Source organism: Psammomys obesus, unplaced genomic scaffold, assembly GCF_907164565.1.
Source record: "Psammomys obesus unplaced genomic scaffold, mPsaObe1.curated_primary_1811, whole genome shotgun sequence".
NCBI lineage: Eukaryota > Metazoa > Chordata > Mammalia > Rodentia > Muridae > Psammomys > Psammomys obesus.
In genome coordinates this window covers 3,950,030-3,969,048 of record NW_026587215.1, presented here as the reverse complement: position 1 = coordinate 3,969,048, position 19,019 = coordinate 3,950,030, and the positions used below count along the sequence as shown (strand labels likewise).

The 19,019-nt window shown below is 49.1% G+C and overlaps 2 protein-coding genes across 3 annotated transcripts; both read right to left on the bottom strand.

Moving 5' to 3' along the window:
* Window positions 1-1,247: 1,247 nt before the first annotated feature.
* On the bottom strand, window positions 1,248-1,700 carry LOC129673220 (NADH dehydrogenase [ubiquinone] 1 beta subcomplex subunit 11, mitochondrial-like). The gene has a single exon (XM_055602915.1). It carries the CDS (start codon window positions 1,698-1,700, stop codon window positions 1,248-1,250), a length of 453 nt encoding a protein of 150 aa, XP_055458890.1.
* A 6,508-nt stretch (window positions 1,701-8,208) lies between these two features.
* Window positions 8,209-18,136, bottom strand: LOC129673283 (cytochrome P450 2D3-like). Of its 2 annotated transcripts, none has more exons than XM_055603014.1 (9): window positions 17,689-18,136; window positions 14,523-14,694; window positions 14,187-14,339; window positions 13,947-14,107; window positions 13,198-13,374; window positions 12,866-13,015; window positions 12,473-12,706; window positions 11,958-12,099; window positions 8,209-11,861 (listed from the first exon to the last, which is right to left on the bottom strand). In XM_055603014.1, exons 1-9 carry the CDS (start codon window positions 17,875-17,877, stop codon window positions 11,683-11,685), a joined length of 1,557 nt encoding a protein of 518 aa, XP_055458989.1. In that variant the 5' UTR covers window positions 17,878-18,136; the 3' UTR covers window positions 8,209-11,682. The 2 variants fall into 2 exon arrangements, with proteins under 2 accessions (XP_055458989.1, XP_055458988.1); XM_055603013.1 differs by having other exon boundaries at window positions 12,473-12,660; window positions 12,874-13,015; window positions 17,689-18,135.
* Between the last annotated feature and the right edge of the window lie 883 nt (window positions 18,137-19,019).

Genomic DNA, 19,019 nt, shown 5'->3' with positions numbered 1-19,019 from the left:
CTTTGTTTTTGTTGCTTTTCAAGAGAGGGTCTCTCAGTGTAGCCTTGGCTGTTCTGGAACTCGCTCAGTAGACCAGGCTAGCCTCAGACTCACAAAGATCTACCTGCCTCTGCCTCTGCCTCCTGAGTTGAATTGTGGGTTTTGTCTTTTTAAACCCCTGCAAATTGGTGGCACTCTCTGGGGTCCAGGGTGGACCTGACCAGTGTTTATCCTGGTCAGTGTTTAAAGCTTGCTTCAAATTTTGCTCAAAATTGTGGAACTGTTTTTCTTCTCATGACTCTCAAGATTAACACCGCCTAGGAATTCTTCAAGCACTGGGGTTAAAGTCATGAATATTTCTGAGGAAAGCTGGCCCAGCTAAATTTCTGCCCCACTATAATCAAGTTTGTTTTTGAGAAGAAAACATCTGCAGGTCAGAAGCTCTAGCCAAACTTGCTGGGTCTAAGATGCCAGGTGACCTCTACCTAAATGGTAATTCTGTTACCAGGGAAACAGGGGCCCCTCTTTGGGTTCATTAATAAAAGAACAGGGGGAGAGAGATGGCTCAGTGGAAGTTCATTCAGCTCTTGTAGAAGACCCAAGATCAGTTTCCAACTCCAGCTGCAGGGGCTCTGAGGCCTCTGGCTTCACCCTGCGCGTGCGCTCACATATACCCACACAGGCAGACAAATAGTGTAAAGTAAGCCTTACGAAAGGAAACTAACTTAAGGATGACCTCGGAGGGAAGCTTGGAACAATTTTATTAGAGTTTAAAAGAAACATACCAGGGTAAACAAGCTGAAAAAACGGGCAGATGCCAGAAGACGGAGAAGAGAAAGCCATGCCCTTTGAGTTAGACCTAGAGGTTAGTAATGCGGCTTGATCAAGCAGCCCCGAGGCAGAAGCAGAGGAAGGGGGGATACAGAGAGCAAGAGAGCCCAGAACATTGAGGGTAAAAAATTCCCGGGCTATGCTTTTGTGAGCTACCAAAGCGGGTATACCACAAGGTGGAGGCCACACAGGAAACTAGATCCAGGACGGGGTTTCTGCGAAGGCAAATATATTATCTCATTAAAGGGATAATTGTTCCTTCCGTCTCTTTAGCACAGTTTCAGGCGAATCGGTCTTCTTCAGGTGTGGTCCCTTGGCCAAATAAATCGATAGGCCCAGCTGGAGTAACGCACTCTTGTTTTTCTTTGACAGGTTCTCTTCGGAGGGAACAGTAAAACAGGCAGGGAGTGGACGAGGTGGAGCTGCTTAAGTCCCGCTCAGTCCTCTTCCGGCAGTTGGAGCTTGCTGGGGTCAAAATAGTTGGACTCCATGATGGGGAGGCCATTGGCTTCTCGGTATTTCACCAGCCTCCCAGCCTCCCGGCCGGCCCACTCAGTCATCCTGTGGTCTGGCACATAAGCCACAAAGGCGCTGCCGAAGACCAGGACGGAGAAACCGAAGAAGAAGACGGCGTGCATATTCCAGACGTCCACCTCGGGATCCTCCTCGCAGTAGCCGTGGAAGTCGGGGTTCTTCGCGTACACGTTTTTGTCGGGGAGATCTGGGTCCTCCATCCAGTGCACGGTCAGCTCTTCCTGATTCTCTTTTGCCACAGCAGGCCGGGTGGTCACAGCCTTGGAGGAGCTGGATTTCCGGCGGAGCCGGGCAGCCTGGAGGCCTCGAATCGCGGAAAGGCGGCGAGCGCACGAACTTAACCGCCAGGCCGCCATGACGGCTGCAGGGGTGGGGGTGGGGCGGGCGGGGACCGCGGAGGAGATGACCTATACCAGAGGCAGCTTCTGTTCCTCGGACTTGGGGGGAGGGGGGGAGTGTTCGGAGAATAGCGTTCCCTGACTGGTATCAACGGAACACTGACATCCTCCAAGGCTGTGGCATCAGCTCTGACTGCACATTAAAAGACACGCTTTCTAATGGCTGAGAAGAACTGGGAAAGGTGGCTAAGGCAGAGCGTGCCTGGCATTTGCAAGGCTCTGCCTGGGATCAGTCTCCATCACCTTGAGATAGGACCCAAATTCCCAGCAAATCTGCACTCCCAGAGAAGACATTAATACCATTCCCCTTGGGCTGGAGAGATGGCTCAGAGGTTAAGAGCACCGGCTGCTCTTCCAGGGGTCATGAGTTCAATTCCCAGCAACCACATGGTGTCCCACAACCACCTATAATGAGATATGGTGCCCTCTTCTAGCTCGCAGGTCTACATACATTGTATACAGAATATTGTATACACAATAAATAAATAAATCATATATATATATATATGCATGCCTGTAATCCCAGCACTCAGGGAGGCAGGTGGATCTCTGTGAGTTCAAGGCCAGCCTGATCTACACAGCCGGGACTACGAAGAGAAAACTTGAAAAAAAACAAAAACAAAACCCACTTCCCCTTTATTAGCGCCCTTCCACCTCTTCTCTTTATGTAGACCTATAATCTCTTAACTTCTGGATTTTACCTTCTACTTCTCTCGGTCTTAGTCAAGACTGAGTTTCTTCCCCTGATCAGCTGATGTCTAGTCTTACTGGTTCCACCGTTCCCAGAGGGAAAAAGACTCCTGGTAGTGTGGGGAACGGGACACACTTGCCAAGGACTCAGAGTTTTGAAAGCAACAGAATTTATTTAGCAGTCCTTCAGGGCCAGCCACCAGCTCAGACAAAATGATAGACCAGGTAGGCCCCAAACAATTCTTTTGATAGTCCTAATCACAAATCTCGGCCTCCGGCCCGCTGGGTAGGTAATTGTGTAAGGGATGTGGCTCTAAAAGTGAAAGGCTTCCCCTGAAAGACACAGCTCTTGGGAGGGGGGAGGGGTCCCCGGTACAGGTGTAAGAGTTCTGCTCCAGCTCTGGGAGGCGTCCCCAGTGGAAGCTCGGCTCTGGAGAAAGTGTTCCAGCTCCACCCTGAGAGGCATCCTGGCGATTGATCGGGAGCAAAGGAACACCACACAGTGAACCTCACACAAGAGATTTATTGAAAGGGAAAAGCACAGGATGAGACAGCAGAGAACCCAACAGAAGGCAGAGTTAATGTAGAGTCTTTTTTGGAGGGGGTTGGGGGGGCTTTCCAGGGATAGGTGGGTTTTCGTGCTCAGGAACTGGTGGGTCTTCCTGTTTAGTGATTGGTGGGTTTCTGTGGTAATCTCAGAGATTGGTGAGATTCTGTCTCTTGGCCCTGATCTTGGGGTCAAGTCGGGGTCAGGTGTTTTTCATGTTGGCCCTTTTACCCTACAGCTTGGGGTGTTACAGTCTTCCAGACTGTTTGGTATGATCCCCCACCCCAAATTCCATTTTATCGCCTCAGTTCACACTTAATTTTGGTTCTGAGTTTTGAGGACATGGACCCTTATGCAATGTACATCCTGAGGCTCAAGATGCCCTTCTTCCTCCATGACTCATGGGCTCAGTCCCATAGCAGAATGTCAGAATGGTCCACCTCGAGATAAACTAAATGTGCCTGGGCAAGCAGGCACCAGCTGCTGCAGGGGACTTCTGTCTCTTGCTTGATTGTGAACTGGTAAACTTAAGTCCACCTGAGACAATTTTGGTAGTGGAAATAGACCACCTGTACTTTCCTCTTTGGTTTTTCAAGACAGGATCTCTCTGTGTATCAGTCCTGTCTGTCTTGGAGGCTTGCTCTGTAGACCCGTCTGGCCTCCAACTCAAAAAGATCCATTTGCCTCTACTTCCCGAGTGAGTGCTGGGATTAAAGGGGTGCACAACCAACACCCATCTTATACTTTCTTACAGGATCCCTAGCACCTACGTAAGAGCCAGGTATCCATTAGCAACCCCGGGATTAGTAGGCAGGAACATGGGTATCCTCAGGGCTCTGGGACCTGCCAGTCTAGCTGAAGTGACTCCAGGTTCATCAAGAGGAGACACTGCCTCAATACTAAGGTAGGGTCCTAGCTCAGTGATTAAGAGAACAAGTTGTAGCCGGGTGCAGCGACACACGCCTGTAATCCCAGCCCTCTGGGAGGCAGAAGCAGGTGGATCACTGAGTTCGAGACCAGCCTGGTCTACAAAGTGAGCCCAGGACAGCCAAGGCTACACAGAGAAACCCTGTCTCAAAAAAACAAAAACAACAAAAAAAAAAAAAAAAACAAAGATAGATAGATAGATAGATACTAAAATTGGATACAGTTTTATAGAGATACTGAGAAGATCAGCATGACCCTGTTCTGCCCAGTTCACAAACCCCAAAAGACCAGGAATAAGTAGACTCTGCTGTAAATACATGAGGTTCTTTTTATTGTAAATTACAAGCTGCAGCTTAGGCTCACACACCCCCACCACTGAAGCAGTGGGAGCTGAGTGCACTGTGCCCAGGTTAGTTGGGTGATTTATAGATTCTGGTCCCTCCCAGCATGCCCAAGGCAGGGGCGATTCCTGCCTGGCAAGCATCTATTGGTCAAAATGCTACATTTTGAATTGATTGGCTATAGGAAGGTCCCCAGACCATAATGACCTGGTGTCCCTCCCTAGGGGGATGGGCCAGTTTCCTAGCAACTGTTATCTCTAGTGGGTGGGGAAAGAATGCAGTGAGGTGGTCCTTCCCCTTAGAGCATTACTGGACTTCTCTACCCACCTACTTCAGGTCTTAATAATAGCTGCTAATTTATCTTTTGGTCGCTCAACCCCTGCACAATGATGACGAACAAATTTGTGAAGTGATCCATATTTTTTTAAAGGGGGCCTGGAAAGATGGCTCAGTGGTTCAGAGCACTGTCTGTTCTTTCAGAGGTCCTGAGTTCAATTCTCAGCAACCACATGGTGGCTCACAACCATCTATTCTGAGATCTAATTCCCTTTTCTGACATGCAGGTGTACATGCAGATTGGGCACTCATATACACTAAATAAATAAATAAATCTAAAAAAAAGAACTGAACAAGGTGTAGCAAGCCTTTAATCCTAGCACTCAGGGAGGCAAAGGCAGGCAGATCCCTATAAGTTCAAGGCCAGAAGCCAGCTGGTCTACAAAGTGAGTCCAGGACAGCCAAGGCTACAAAGAGAAACCCTGTCTCAAAAAACAAACCACATACACACACAAAATGGACTTTATTCCAAGACCCACAGTGGATGCCTACAATAGCCCAGCAATAGAACCAACTGTAAAATATACTCTTTTTTTCTACCCATTCATCCTTATGAGTTTATTTTACAAAATCAAGTCCAGCAAGAGATTAATAACAACATCAATTATCAAAAAAAAAAAAAAAATACAGTAAAAGCCCTTCAAATGTCGAATCCCTAGATATCTCACTGTCCTGCACACACGTAACGACACAGGATGATGCAAGGCCTGAAGATGCGCTGTACTGAGGGGAAGAGAATGGGCATTGTGACACAGGGTTAGGACGCCATTAGCTTCCTAGTTAAACACAAAGACTACAGTACCGCAGGTGCAGCTATGGTGACACAGACCCATAACGTCCCTTCTAACGTGAACGTGTGGGACAAAGACACCCCTTCTGTCCCCAACATGACTGGGCCAAGGACAGAATACTCCTCAAAATCTGTGAACTGATCATTTCTGGAATTTTGGACCGTGGTGATCACTGTAACTGAAACCAGGGAAAGACAAGCGAGCTCTGGCTGAGCAGGGTTCATTCGCACAGTTGGGCTTTAAAGAGCCAGTGTGATGCCTGCTGGACGGGAAGGAGGCTTGACGACTTAAGTCAGTCACAGAGAGACCGTGCGTGAGCGCACTCTGTCAGCTCACAGAAACTGAGGCGGAATGATGGGCGCCAGCGTCGTGCAGAGGAGAGCGAGGACAGCTGCTGTCGTGGGGTGCAGGGCTTCATGTCAGCAGATGAAGGGGTCTGGGGAGGGGCTGCAGGGGGGGCCCCCGCACACTGGGAATGACTTGCACCACTGAGCTGAGTGCTGCAAATGGAGAGGTCCTCCTGGGGGAGGCGCCCTGGAGTGTGCTGGCTGAGTGCATAAAGGCCTTGTGATCAGTAACCAGCACCATGAGAAATAAAACTGTCAGGCTGGTAAATATTCGTAAATGTTTATATTTCCTCAGATTTAGGGGGTGGGAGGATGAGTGGGGAGCAGCAGTAGCCATCTTCTTTCTTGGCGCCCTCCTCCTCCCCGCCTCCCACTCTCTCCCAGCTCTGGCGTTTATTCCCTTTCACAGTCCTCATAATTAAACTATCTGCAGCTGGCAAAGATCAGGCCCCTCTCAAAGCACAAGACAATCATAGTTAACAGCTGCGGACAAACTTAAGCAGCCCCGTATCCCACACCTGGGATTAAAACAAAAGCCTGTCCACATAACATAACGGAGTTTTTTTTTTTTTTAACAATTTATTCGATTTTATTTTATGTGCATTAGTGTGAAGGTGTCAGAGCGCTTGGAATCAGCATTACAGACAGTTGTGAGCTGCCATGTGGTTGCTGGGAATTGAACCCAGGTCATTTGGAAGAGCAGACAGTGCTCTTAACCACTGAGCCATCTCTCCAGCCCCCATAACTGAGTTTTTAAAGAAACCAAAACTTCCACTACATGGTAAGGCTAGTAAATATTGGTGATACCCAACCAAAATAAAACAAAAAAGACACTCACATCAATGTGTAGAATTCTCGAGTGCTGAGGAATGTGGCCAGGGCAGTAGAATGACCTCAGCTTGGGGAGTTCTGTCCTGCACATTCCAGGTCAAGTGCTTGAATCCCATCGGCAGTGGGAGACCTTGCCTGAGAGGCTGGAGCATGCCAATAGCAGCGTCTCTGCTCTGCTGGGATGAGGCCCTGTGGAACCTTTGATACCACAACAGGGTTGAGGCAAGTGGCTCTGTATGTGTGAGTCTGACTTGGAGGGTGTGGAGACTGGGGTCAGCCATGTGGGTGCCCCGTGTCTATGGGACCCACCAAGCCCCTGGACAGTGATGTTCAGTGACCTTTCCTGTGAGCAATATCCTCAACCTGAGTCACACTTGGTGGCTGGAAGTCCTGACTTCTGTCTGGACAGATCTCTGACAGGCTCTTTCCATCACCATGAACTGTCACTGCAATTCTTCCGTGCCTTCTCTCTGTGATCAACCTGAGATGTTGAAGAAACTGAGGATGGCAGAGGTGACTCCATTTTGTTTCTCAGACTCTATCTTAAGTTGACTGACCTTGGAGTGACTTGACCCTCACCTTTGGGTTCTGAGAAGAGCCACATAGCCCTCCACCCTGCAGGTTGTCATAAATGCCACAGAATGTGTTAATAGGTCCTCCATTCCACCCAGCAGGCTATCGTACAGATATCTTACTATCTGTCGGTTTGGCCAGGTGGCTTGAACAATTTGCCTAAAGGACATCTCGATTGCTGAAACCCCTACCCAAAACTTTCCCTTCCCTGTAACTGCAAGGCTTGGAATTCCCTGCTCACTGTTCTTCCCTTTAAAAACTTTGCCTCCCTGAGACTCAGGGCCTCACTTTCTAACCTGCTGCGGCAGGGAAGATTGGCCGCCCGAGCTTAAGCTTGAATAAAGATCCTCCTGTGATTTGCAACGGACTTGACTCCTAGTGGTCTTTTGGGGTCTCTCAAATCGGGCACAACAATGTAAGGACAGCAGCCCTTCTAGGTCTGTGAACGTTTTTACCACCTCAAGGCACCTCAGGGACCACTGCCATCTTTTGTCACCCAGGCAGGAGCACTGTTGACTCTTAGCAGAAATCCATTTCTATCTGTCCATGACACTTATGGAGTCCTGATGTCTACCAGCAGTTTGTCACAAACCTAGTGACTGTTCATAGGTCTTTATGGGTGACATAGGGTCATCTGTCACTCCTGAACACCAGCACAACTCTCTCTCTTTCCTTTTGTTTTTATGATACAAGCTGTTGGAGATCTCGGTGGAAAGACTGCTTTCACCTTGGCCTTCACTGGAGTCAGTGATAAGCTACCAAGCCTAGCTCCTTTTGTTTGAGACAGCAGGTGGGATGTCTTGTCAAAGTCACAGCTTTTGCTTGACTTCCTGTGAATTCATTCATTGTACTAAGGTGCTTTTGCTCTGACTTAAAAGGGTCAGTCTGGAATAAAGCAAGGTGGCTAGAGCCTCTAGGAAAGGTCCCATGTGTTGTGTGTTGGTTTATTAAGTTTGGCGCCCAAATGTGGGGCTTGAGATATAGGGAAGCAGTGAAGGAAACAACCTCAGGTGTTGTCGAACTGGAATTGTAAAGTAAAAGGGTGCAGTGAATAAATCTGAGAGTAAAAATGGGACAAGGCAGTCGAGTTTTTTGTATAGAATTTAATTAGAAATAGTCTGTCTATGCAGCATGGAACTGAGAAAGTGAAACTTTTAGGGTTAAAGAGAAAGAGGATAGAAAAATGGGAAGCTTCAAGACAAAACGAGATTAGACCATCAGCTCCTCCAGAAGAGCTGTATGTCCCTCCTAATGATAATAATTTCTTGTTAGGAGAAGACTTTGAGAATGACTCAGATCCTGATAAGGTTGCAGAGTTGGAGGAAAAACACTCTAGGCACAATGGAAAAGATATAACTGAGTTTTATGGTTTTCCAGAGCAAACTGATGGACAGGTTAATATGGTGAAAGTCCATGCACCTATATCTCTTAAACAATTAAAGGAATTGAAAACTACATGCTCTCAATATTGTCCTACATCAGCTTTTACTCAAGTTCTGTTAGAGTCCTTGTCCCCTCTGCCCAGGGGACCGGAAGCAATTCGCAAGAGAATGTTTAGCAGAAGATCCTGTTGTGGAAGTTAGAACTTGCTGAGCAGTGTCCAGCTAAGGCTAAAATCACTCGGAGGTAGGGGGGAAAAAGGGTGGTGGTGGGGGCAGCTTCTCGGTTTTTCCAGTAAGAAAGCTAATGGTTAATTATGCTACAAAGCTTCTATGGTCATAAAAAAATCAGATTCACAAGTAGCAAGGTGTTTTGTCTCTCTGTCTTAAAGGTATAAATTTACCATGTTTAATGTCTTGGTTATAGATTATTGGTTATTGGGTATGGTTAAAATCTGTAACATAAAGTTAACTTACTTAAAACCTAGGATTAAAACCATTCTAAACAAGTCACATAACAATTGATACTTTTTCAGGATTTATCATGGCAACTCCCTTAGCAGGAGAAGCCACCAAACATGTTATAAGTCATTGCTTAAAGTGTTTTGTTACAGTTGGTATTCCTTCCATTATAAAGACTGATGATGGTACTGCATATATTACTCAAGCTTTTCAGCGTTTCTGTACACAAATGAATATAAGTCATAAAATAGGTATTCCATATAATCCTCAAGGCTAAGGAACTATGACACATTCTCATGGATCTCTTAAGAACCAATTGCAAAAATAACAAAGGGGAGTCATATTCCCAAATCTTAATCATGCTCTTTAAAATTTTTTAAATGTGGATATACCTGGCCATTCTGCAGCTGATCGATTGTGGCACCCTAATACCAAACATAATTATACTCAAGTAAAATGGAAAGATCTGATTACTGGAATATGGTAGGGCCCCAACCCCATATTAATATGGGGAAGAGGACATATCTGTGTGTCCTTAGGATGCAAAAGGAGCCAGGTGGATCTGAGAAAGGCTGGTACAATTTGCAGTTGTTCCCTGGAAGGAGGATGTTCCTGCTGTTGACCATGGTGAATTCTGTCCTGATGGTGAACAGAGAGCTCTATTGGGCTAATGCTCCTGACCAACCTTTGTTTCATTCTGCTCCTGGGAGAAGATGTTATACAGAGAAACCTCTTATACAATGTGACTGGACTCGATTGATCTGGTAATGAGGACAATTCTCAACAAAATCAGGAAGAATGGAAAAGAGGACTGGCTATGGGACTTTGAGCTGATTCTGGTTTTCAGCAGACCTATATATGGAGGATTGCCACAGAAACTCTTGGGAGGCCCTGTAACTGCCTATGTAAATTCTCCTTATGCCCTGTTTGGAAATGTTAATGTTTTTATACAAGATTCAAACTTTAATGTTTCTTGCCATCAATGTAAACTAACAAACTGTATTTCTAAGCTTTCAAATGGTTCTGATTGTTCAACAGCTTTTTATTATGGCTCCTGTGAATGTTTCTCAGGCTTGGTTTTTATACTAGGGGTCATCGTTTAAGTCACTTATGGAATGTTATTTGGACGTGGCTTATTACTCTTTTTAGGAGCATATCTCCTACTAGTGACAATTAAAAACTTCCTGAAGGCCTTTTAGTATGTTAAAGCCGATCTGATCTGCATAAGATTAAGCCCCAGTATCTACCCTAGTGGAGGTTGGTAGTCAAAAATGGATAAGCTCTCTCTAAAAAAGATTCAACCTAAGACAGGGCATGAATTATGGAATTCATGTACCAATGACAGGTAAGAATATATCTTTTAAGAGACAACCTCTCTGGGTAAGATGCTCAGTCTTCATTCAGAAGGGCAAACAAGACAGACATTAGAAGAGGGAGAAAACAGGGAACAGGACAAGAGCCTATCACAGAGTGCCTCTGAAAGACTCTACCCAGCAGGGTTTCAAAACATATGCTGAGATTCATAGCCAAACTTCAGGCAGAGTGCAGGGAATCTTATGAAAGAAGGGGGAGATGGAAACAGGAGCTGCACAAGGAGAGCAACAGAATCCAAAAATTTTGGCACTGGGGTCTTTCTGAGACTGATACTTCAAACAAGGACCATTCACGGAGATAACTTAGAACTCCTGCACAGAAGTAGCCCATGGCAGCTCAGTGTCCAAGAGGGTTCCCCAGTAATAGGAACAAGGACTATCTCTGACATGAACTCATGGGCTGGCTCTTTGATCACCTCCACCTGAAGGGGGAGCAGCCTTACCAGTCCACAGAGGAAAACAAAGAAGCCAGTCCTGATGAGACCTGACAGACTAGGGTCAGATGGAAGGGGAAGAGGACCTCCCCTATTATTGAACTGGGGGAGGGGCATAGGAGAAGGAGAGGATGGGATTAGGGAGGGGATGGGGGAGAGGGCTACAGCTGGGATACAAAGTGAATAAACTGTAATTAATAAAAATTACAAAAAAAGAGAGAGAACCTAAGACAGGCACAATCTTCTGCTCCATCACTCTTAAGTTATGGTCAATTTTTAAAATATAAAAAAGGGAGACCTGTTGGGAGCCCCTGGTCTGCCAGGCTGCTTTGTTATTTAGATCTCAGCAGAAAGACTGCTTTTGCCCTGGCCTTCACTGGAGTCAGTGATAAGCTACCAAGCCTATCTCCTTTTGAGACAGCAGGTAGGATGTCTTGTCAAAGTAACCCTTTTGTTTGACTTCCCTGTGAATTCATTTATTGTGTTTTTGTTCTGTCTTAAAATGGTCAGTCTAGAATAAAGCAAGGTGGCTAGCTTCTGCTAGAGCCTCTCAGAAAGGTCCCATGTGTTGTGTGTTGGCTTATTAATTTCAATCCTCACTCCCGACTCAAGAACCATTCAACTCTGCCAGTGGGCTCTGGCAACAAGCTCTCATTATGTAGTTGACTTTGCTATAGAGAGCAGGATAGGCTCCCAAGTTCTGAAACTGTAGCCCTCTGCCCAACACACTCTCTTCTCACAGCATTTTAGTTGTCCCTTGGGAGTGTGAGGGGGTGAGGCAGGTTGGTTGACAACTATTATCTGAGGACCCAACAGAGACAGGGATTGAATTTAGAGCAGGAAACAGCAGCAGCCACAAGACTGATCTGTCCTGCATGGCTCAGGCCACCCTGCAGAACAGGACTGGAATTATCGCACCACAGCACACAGCTGATAGGGAGAGGGAGCAACTGGGATTGCAAAGACACGGTGGTCGCTGGGCCGGGGCTGTCCATCAGGCACCGAGAAGCTAAAGCGCTGCAGGAGGCAGCTGAAGAACAGGAAGAGCTCCATGCGGGCCAGGGGCTCCCCCAGGCATACTCTGCGGCCTGTGTATGGGAGAGGGGCTCAGTCACCCAGGGACCTGGCCTCACAATTCAAGGCATTCTGGGAAGGGGAAGGGAAGCCAGGCACCCCACAGGCACCTGCTGAGAATGGCATGAAGGCCTCATGCTTCACAAAGTAGCCCTGGGCATCCAGGAAGTGCTCAGGATGGAACTGGAGGGGCTTCTCCCACACAGTCTCGTCCTTCAGCACGGAGGACAGGTTGGTGATGAGGGTGGTCCCCTGGCAGGAGAGACATGGTGTGGACATGGACTGGGGTGACTCTGGTCACTATGATCACATGCACAGTCTGTGCCTCACACACTGGATCCTTTCACTCACCCTCAACCCCGGAGCATCTCAGCATCTTCTCTACGCCATGGAGGAGTGTCCTGTGAGTAGTCTCCCATGGAGGCCCAAACCAACCCTTGTTCCTTTGTGCTGTGCTTCCTAAGATCCCTGACGCTCAAATCATTGGGCATCCCTCTTCCCTGGGGATCCTTGGGCAATGGCTGTAGTATTCTCACAACCAGGTTGGAAATCCAGGATGTTGGTCTTGTTCTTTGCCGCCCTTGTTTGCCTAGAGCGATCCTGGGACAAGGGTCCCCATTCCTACCTTGGGGATGCGGAAGCCCTGCACTTCAATGTCACGGGATACCATATGTGGAAAATTCACTGGAGCGATGTCTGCAAAGCGCTGCACCTCATGGACCACAGCATTGGTGTAGGGCATGCAGGCCTGGTCTGCCATCTCTGGACGCCGCGCCTGCCCGATGACTTCATCGATTTCCTGCTGGACACGGCCTGGGCATACAGGACCCCTCAGTGAAGGAGCCCCAGGGGAATGCCCCTTGTCCCTCTACTACCTCTACATTAAGGGCTGGGTCCATGGGAGAAAGATGGCTTCACCCTTGTAGAGTCTGGGTCAAGCCAGGGCTGGAAGCCACAAGTACCTCAGATAAGGTATCTGAGAGTGTGCCTCTATCTTCCCTCCCTCCCAGCCCCAGGCAGGCTCACGCTGCACATCCGGGTGCAGGATCATGAGCAGCAGGGCCCAGGACAGTGTGGTTGACGTAGTCACCATCCCTGCTGTGAACAGGTCGGCCACCACCATGTGTAGGTTCTCATCGTTGAAGCTGCTCTCAGGATTCCCCTTGGCCTATATCAGGCAGAGAGCATGGGCTCAGGAGAGAAAGGGAAGAAACCCCTTAATACCCGCCAACTGTCTTCAGGCAGCCTAGGTGCTGAGACAGAGTGACACACAGGCCCTACCTGCCTGGCCTCAAACCACAGGACACTTTAACCAACGCCTCTGACCCCATCTCCACAGCTGTCCCTCACCTTCTCCACCTCAGCCAGGAAGGCATCAGTCAGGTCTCGGGGTGGCTGGGCAGGGTCCCAGGTCATCTTGTGCTCACTCAACAGATTCTCGAATATGGCCATGAATACCTTCTTCCGTGGGAAGGCCTTGTCAGCCAGGCCTGGGATGCGCAGGAGCACCGGGAGCATGTTGAGAGCCTGTGACAGCCACAGAGGGAGTCTCAGGGCTTCCTCTTTGTAAAAGTAATTAATTATTAATTAATCACTATTAATTAACAGGGCTCAGGTACCATGGTGTGTGTGAGCAAGTGACAGGATCAATTGTCTCTACCCTACAGGGGTCCCAGGCCTCAAACTCAGGTCTCCGGGCTGCTTGGAAAGCTTCTTACCCGTTCAGCATTTGGCTGGCCCTTGGGGCTAGCTATGCTCAGTGTCCACGTGGACCAGTCTCCACCGCCTCCTTCACAATGGACCTGGGGCCATCACCTGGCCTTGAGGCTCTTACAGCCCCAGGTGAACAAAAGAAATATTTTACCCTGGCAACCACAGCCATAGGTGGCTTCTATGTCGACAGAGGGCACAGGTCCTCTCGCTCTCTAGAAACCCTGAGCTGGGTCCACTTCTCCCCTCCTGTTGTCACAGGTTTGTCAACAGGCCTATCCTCCTGCAGTTGACTCCCAGAAGGCTTCTCCCCTGGCCTTGGTACACAGCTTCCTCTGGGAGGATGGACCACACAGAAGTGGCTCTGCGGGCTGCCCTGGGCCTCCTACCTCAGGAATGAAGCCAGAAACATCTTCTAAATGTTCTTCTATTATTTTCAAAATGCTGGTGAAGTAAGGGTCTCCATACTCAAAGCGTTGGGCATAAATGAGGGATGCGATCACATTGCACACCGATTTGTTCAGGAGGGTTTTTGGATTGAAGGGGCTCCCTGGGAGTGGAGATGCAAGCACGTCAAGACATCGTTTCTGTCTCCCTGTGCCCATCTGCCTCCCTCGGCCATCACCCACCAGCCTGGTCGCTGAAGGCATCACAGAGGTGGCCAGCCTCCTCCGTCACCCACTGCTCCAGCGATTTCCTGCCCAGGCCGAAGTTGCGCAGGGTGGACACACAAAATCGCCGCTGCTCTCGCCACTCGGGCCCATAAGGTGCAAGGACCACACCTGCAGACACATCTGTGCGTGACCAAGGACACCTGGCCATGCTGCCCTCTGCTTTCAGCCCTCAGCAACCTTTTGTTGCATTGCTTGACTCCATCACTACCCCTGTCCTTCCTCTGCTGCCCACAAGCCAACCCATGACACCGCTTTTGCCCACCCCAGTCCCCTGTTGCCACAGCCCTTTGCCTTTGGATTTAGGCCCAAAGCCTGGGTTCTCATAGGCTGGTAATGGAGGACGGTCTGCAGTGTCCTCTCCACAGGTCACCAGCACCTCGTGCACGGCCTTCAGTCCACTGATAACGACCACGGGCTTCCAGGCCATCTGCAGGCTGAACACATCACCATAGCGACACCGAAGCTAAAGTGGAGGAACAGAGCGCTTACAAAGCGGTCCCTAGCAAAGGCTAGAACCAGGCTCACCAGGAGAGCCTTAATGTATTGCTCATGCATGCATGGACGCACGCATTTGTGTGTGTCGCTTGTTACAGACCTCGGAACCTTACATAGCCTGGGCAAATGGTCTACCTACTATGGGGCTTTGCTGGACTAGGTTGAAGTCTGACATCTCCGGATAGCCATTTGTTCGCGCTGGGTCTATGATGACTCCCTTTTCTCATCAAGGCCTAGAAGCTCCTCTCCCTGATCTGGGTGACCCCGAATTTTGTAAGGAGTCTCACATTGCCAGATTATAGGCCGGCCTCTTTCCTGATAAGGAAACTGGTCCAACAACCATCTGGGAATTCCTAGAAATGCCTTATCCTGCTGAGGATCTTAGTCTTCAGCAGCGACTTTTAGCTGTACTTGGAGATTTCCCCTCGCCCCTACGATAATTAAGGACTGTATTTTCCTTCTCGTGATAGGACCATGCTGCTGCATGAAAAATGAGGCACTGTACCATTACATGTAAATTAATTATCCCTGACCCCCTGACCTCACTGAATCAAACACATTCACCCTCGAAATCCCTCCCACTGCCCAAGGCTTATAAATCCCTGATTTCAAATAAACGTGCTGGGGTTTTGTGCTGCATGATACTATGAGCCTTCTACCACAGCAGTCTGAGATTTGTCATTTACTCCTGCCAGGCCAAGTCTCACAGCCTGACCTCCAGCCCTCTTGGCCTGGATCTTGCCAGGCCTGGGCCTTGGCTGCAAGCTGACCAAGCATGAGCTTCTTCCCAAATCTCCGGTGTGCTCAGCACAGCAGCTTAGCCAAGAGCTTTGGCATTGCCATAGGCTTTGGAACACCTGAGTTTCCACTGAGATCTCATTCTAAAAGACCTAAACTGTAATGAATCCTCTGTGGAAAACCTTCTCCACACCCCAGCTTGGTACCTCACTCTAAAAGTGCTCTAACTGGCCCTGAGAGAAACGAAAACACGCATACACACACCACCACCATCACCATTCGACATCCGGAAGCTGAGCCTAGTGGATAATGACAGCCAGAGTCCCATCTCCTGCCTGAGATATGGGCCTTTGTGGTTGGGGTGTCTCATCTTCCACACTCAGCAAAGGACTCATCACGGATGAGCGACCACCCTGTTGTGACCTTGCCAGAGCAGGGACACTGCCTCTGGGCCCCATAAGCATCTCACTGCACATGATGAATCTCGGGTTCAGCAGTAAGAGCTGAGATCACACATCACCTCTCTCTTAGTTTCCTCACTGACATGCTGCATTAGGCCCTGATCCCTCTCCCGAATCCCAGACACTTCATTCACTGAGCAATGGATCACAGGGGACTTGGGGCCCTGTGACTTCTGCTCTAATGAATCCCAAACCTGCTGTCAAATCATGCCCCACATTGTAAAGGTATCCTTTATTTGCCTGGGGTAATTGTCCTCTCTGAGGCTTACTGCCTCTGACTGCCAACCTAGACCTAGGCCTGGAAGCTTCTAGCCTTTATAAAATCTAATCTAGGCCCAGACTGTTTTCAGCCTCTGAGACTTAGTGCTGAATAAGCTCAGCCTTTCTAGCTCTTTCAAACTCTGGCTGGCTGGTTCAACTCAACTCTGGTTCAAACTCTTCTCCAAGCCAGGGGAGAGCGGGACACACTTTTAATCCTAGCACTCGGGGAGACAGAGGCAGATGGATCTCTATGAGTTCCAAGGCCAGCCTGGTCTAGAGTGAGTTCCAAGACAGCCAGGGCTACACAGAGAAACTGTGTCTCAAAACAAAAAAACAAAAAAGCAAAAACAAAAACAAAAAAACAAACCAAACAAACAATACAGCTAAATGATTCAAACTGGCTTCTCCCACTTCTGACTGAATTGCTCTGCCTAGCCTCACACTAACTTTGACAATCTGTCCTAATCTTTTGGCTCCTTCTCATTCTCTGGCTCGTTCTGTCTTCACCTGTGCCTAGCCTGTGCTCTGTTGGCAACGTGTCTCGTTAAAACTCTCCAGGTAAACTCTGCCTCCTCTCTCCCTCTGTGCTGCTCTCTTAAGGGGCCTCTCTTTCAACTCTGTTCTCCTGAGGAGACAACCATGCCTGACAACCCCCTCCCCTCTCCCCAAAGTCATCAGTCCCAGGAACTAGGCCATGGGTCACCAATTCCAGGAATAAGACCATAAAATCCCCTATCCAAGGAATACCCTAGACCAGATCTTCCGGGAGTCCTACTGGGTAATATTTAACCATCACCCCTAGCAGTGGCCAATCAGTGACCACCCAAAGTTTACCCAGTTCTTTACAACAGGTTGGGTTACGGTTTGGCCCTCGGGATACCGGACATTGGCTAAATGTCAATCAATCATAGAACTGCCAAGCTGGAACTCCCCAAACCTTGCTGTAACCCCAATAAACAACCCTCTCGCCCTGAGCTCAGGGCTCTACACTGGAGAACCACTGTGTGGCCTGAGCTCAGGCTTGTAATAAAGACCCTACTGTGTTTGCACTGGAATTAGCTCTGTGGTGGTCTTTGTGGCCTTGGGCGTAACAGTGAGAGTTGGGCATATCCTTTTCTGTCAGATCTGATACCTCACTTGTCTGCCTCTCAATTAGACATCACTTTCAAACATTGCTGCTTCCTTCTACAAACTAACATACCTTCATTAAAGGTGTATATTAAGGGCGTGTCTGCTTTCTAGCCCAATCACACAGACCTTGAAGGTCTTCGGATGTGAGCAGAACAGACATGTTGCTGGATTAAAATTCCTCCACACCACCTCCTGCCCTTCCTGTCCGAGTGTCTTTGCCCTTGAAAAGTTGAATGTCCTCGGGCTTGCAAGTGCCCTCCTTCAGGAGGCGGAGAAACCTCAACCCTTCCTCTTGAGGACCTGTTGCTTCCACACCATGCACTGCTAGGAAAACTATGCGTCTGCTGCCCTCCACCAGCCTATCTCCTCACCTTGTGGAAGCTCTGTGGAGTATTCTGGTAGTCCACCTGCAGCAGGTTGCCCAGCACAGGCCACGGCACAGGGCCTGGTGGGTAGCGGGCAGTCCAGCGCTGGCGCCGATGCATCAGGTCTACCAGCAATATGAAGATGACCGTGAAGATGGCCACGGGCCACAGACCATCACCAGGCAGCAGCCCCATGGCTGTCTCACTACTTTCTCTGACGTTTTCCCCCCTTTGATTTTTCGAGACAGGGCTTCTGTGTAGCCCCGGCTGTCCTAGAACTCTGTAGACCAGGCTGGATTAAAACTGTTCAGCTACCACGTCCGGCTTTTCTCTGGCTTTTTTTTTTAGGAAAACCTCAGGGCCCTCACTCAAGCTACACGGGATCAGGAAAGACACTCATCCACAGCCTGGGCATTTGAGCTCTTAGAAAGGAGGCAAGCTTGCTTTTTGTCCTCTGCTTTGAGCTAAGTTGTTGACTCTTGCTCTTGGGTTAGAAGGCGGGTTTACTCCCCCTGAGGGGAGTACCCACAGAGGAAGAGAAAGCAGCCAATCCTGATGAGACCTGACAGGCTGCGGTCGGAGGGAAGGGGAGGAGGACCTCCCCTAACAGTGGACTCGGGGAGGGGCATGGGAGGAGATGAGGGAAGGAGGGTGGGATTGGGAGGGGACGAAGGAGAGGGCTACGGCTGGGATACAAAGTCAATAAACCGTAACTCATAAAAAAAAGTAAATAAATTATAAAAAAGAAGGCGTTGTTTAGAGAAGAGGCAAAGCAAGCTAGATACACAGCCCCAGAGGTTCTTTCCCTCGGTGTGTTGGCGGGGTGGGGTGGGGAGCAGGGCGGGGAGAGGGAGGAAGGGGAGGGAGGGGGCGGGGCATCAAACGCTGGGCGTTAAGTTCCAAAGGAGCTGCGCACGGTGCTTCTGTGTGAACGTGGTAGGTGTTGGAATAGGTAAACAAGCGTCTCTATGGCCAGCTCCCAGGGGACCTCAGACATCCCTGTGGCCACCTCCGGAAACTCAGCGGAGTCGAGTCCCTTCACCACCACTGCGAGACGCGCTTCTGTTCGTCCTGCGCATGCGCTGGGTCCCACCCTTTCCCCGCCCTTCCTCTCTCTATCTATCTCTCCTCTCGCCTCACCCAGAGACTCTAGTAAAGCCTCCCACGTGGAACCTGTGGTGTGAGGTGATTTATGACCCGCCCTGTAAATCTTTACAGTGTGCAGGTGTCGGGTGAGCTGCTTCGAGGTTGGCCACAAGTCAGTCACCTGCTCTGTAACGCAGGGAGGGGTCTCGACCAGACTGGAGTAAGAGCCGAGTTAACTGTAGAGGGCTGAC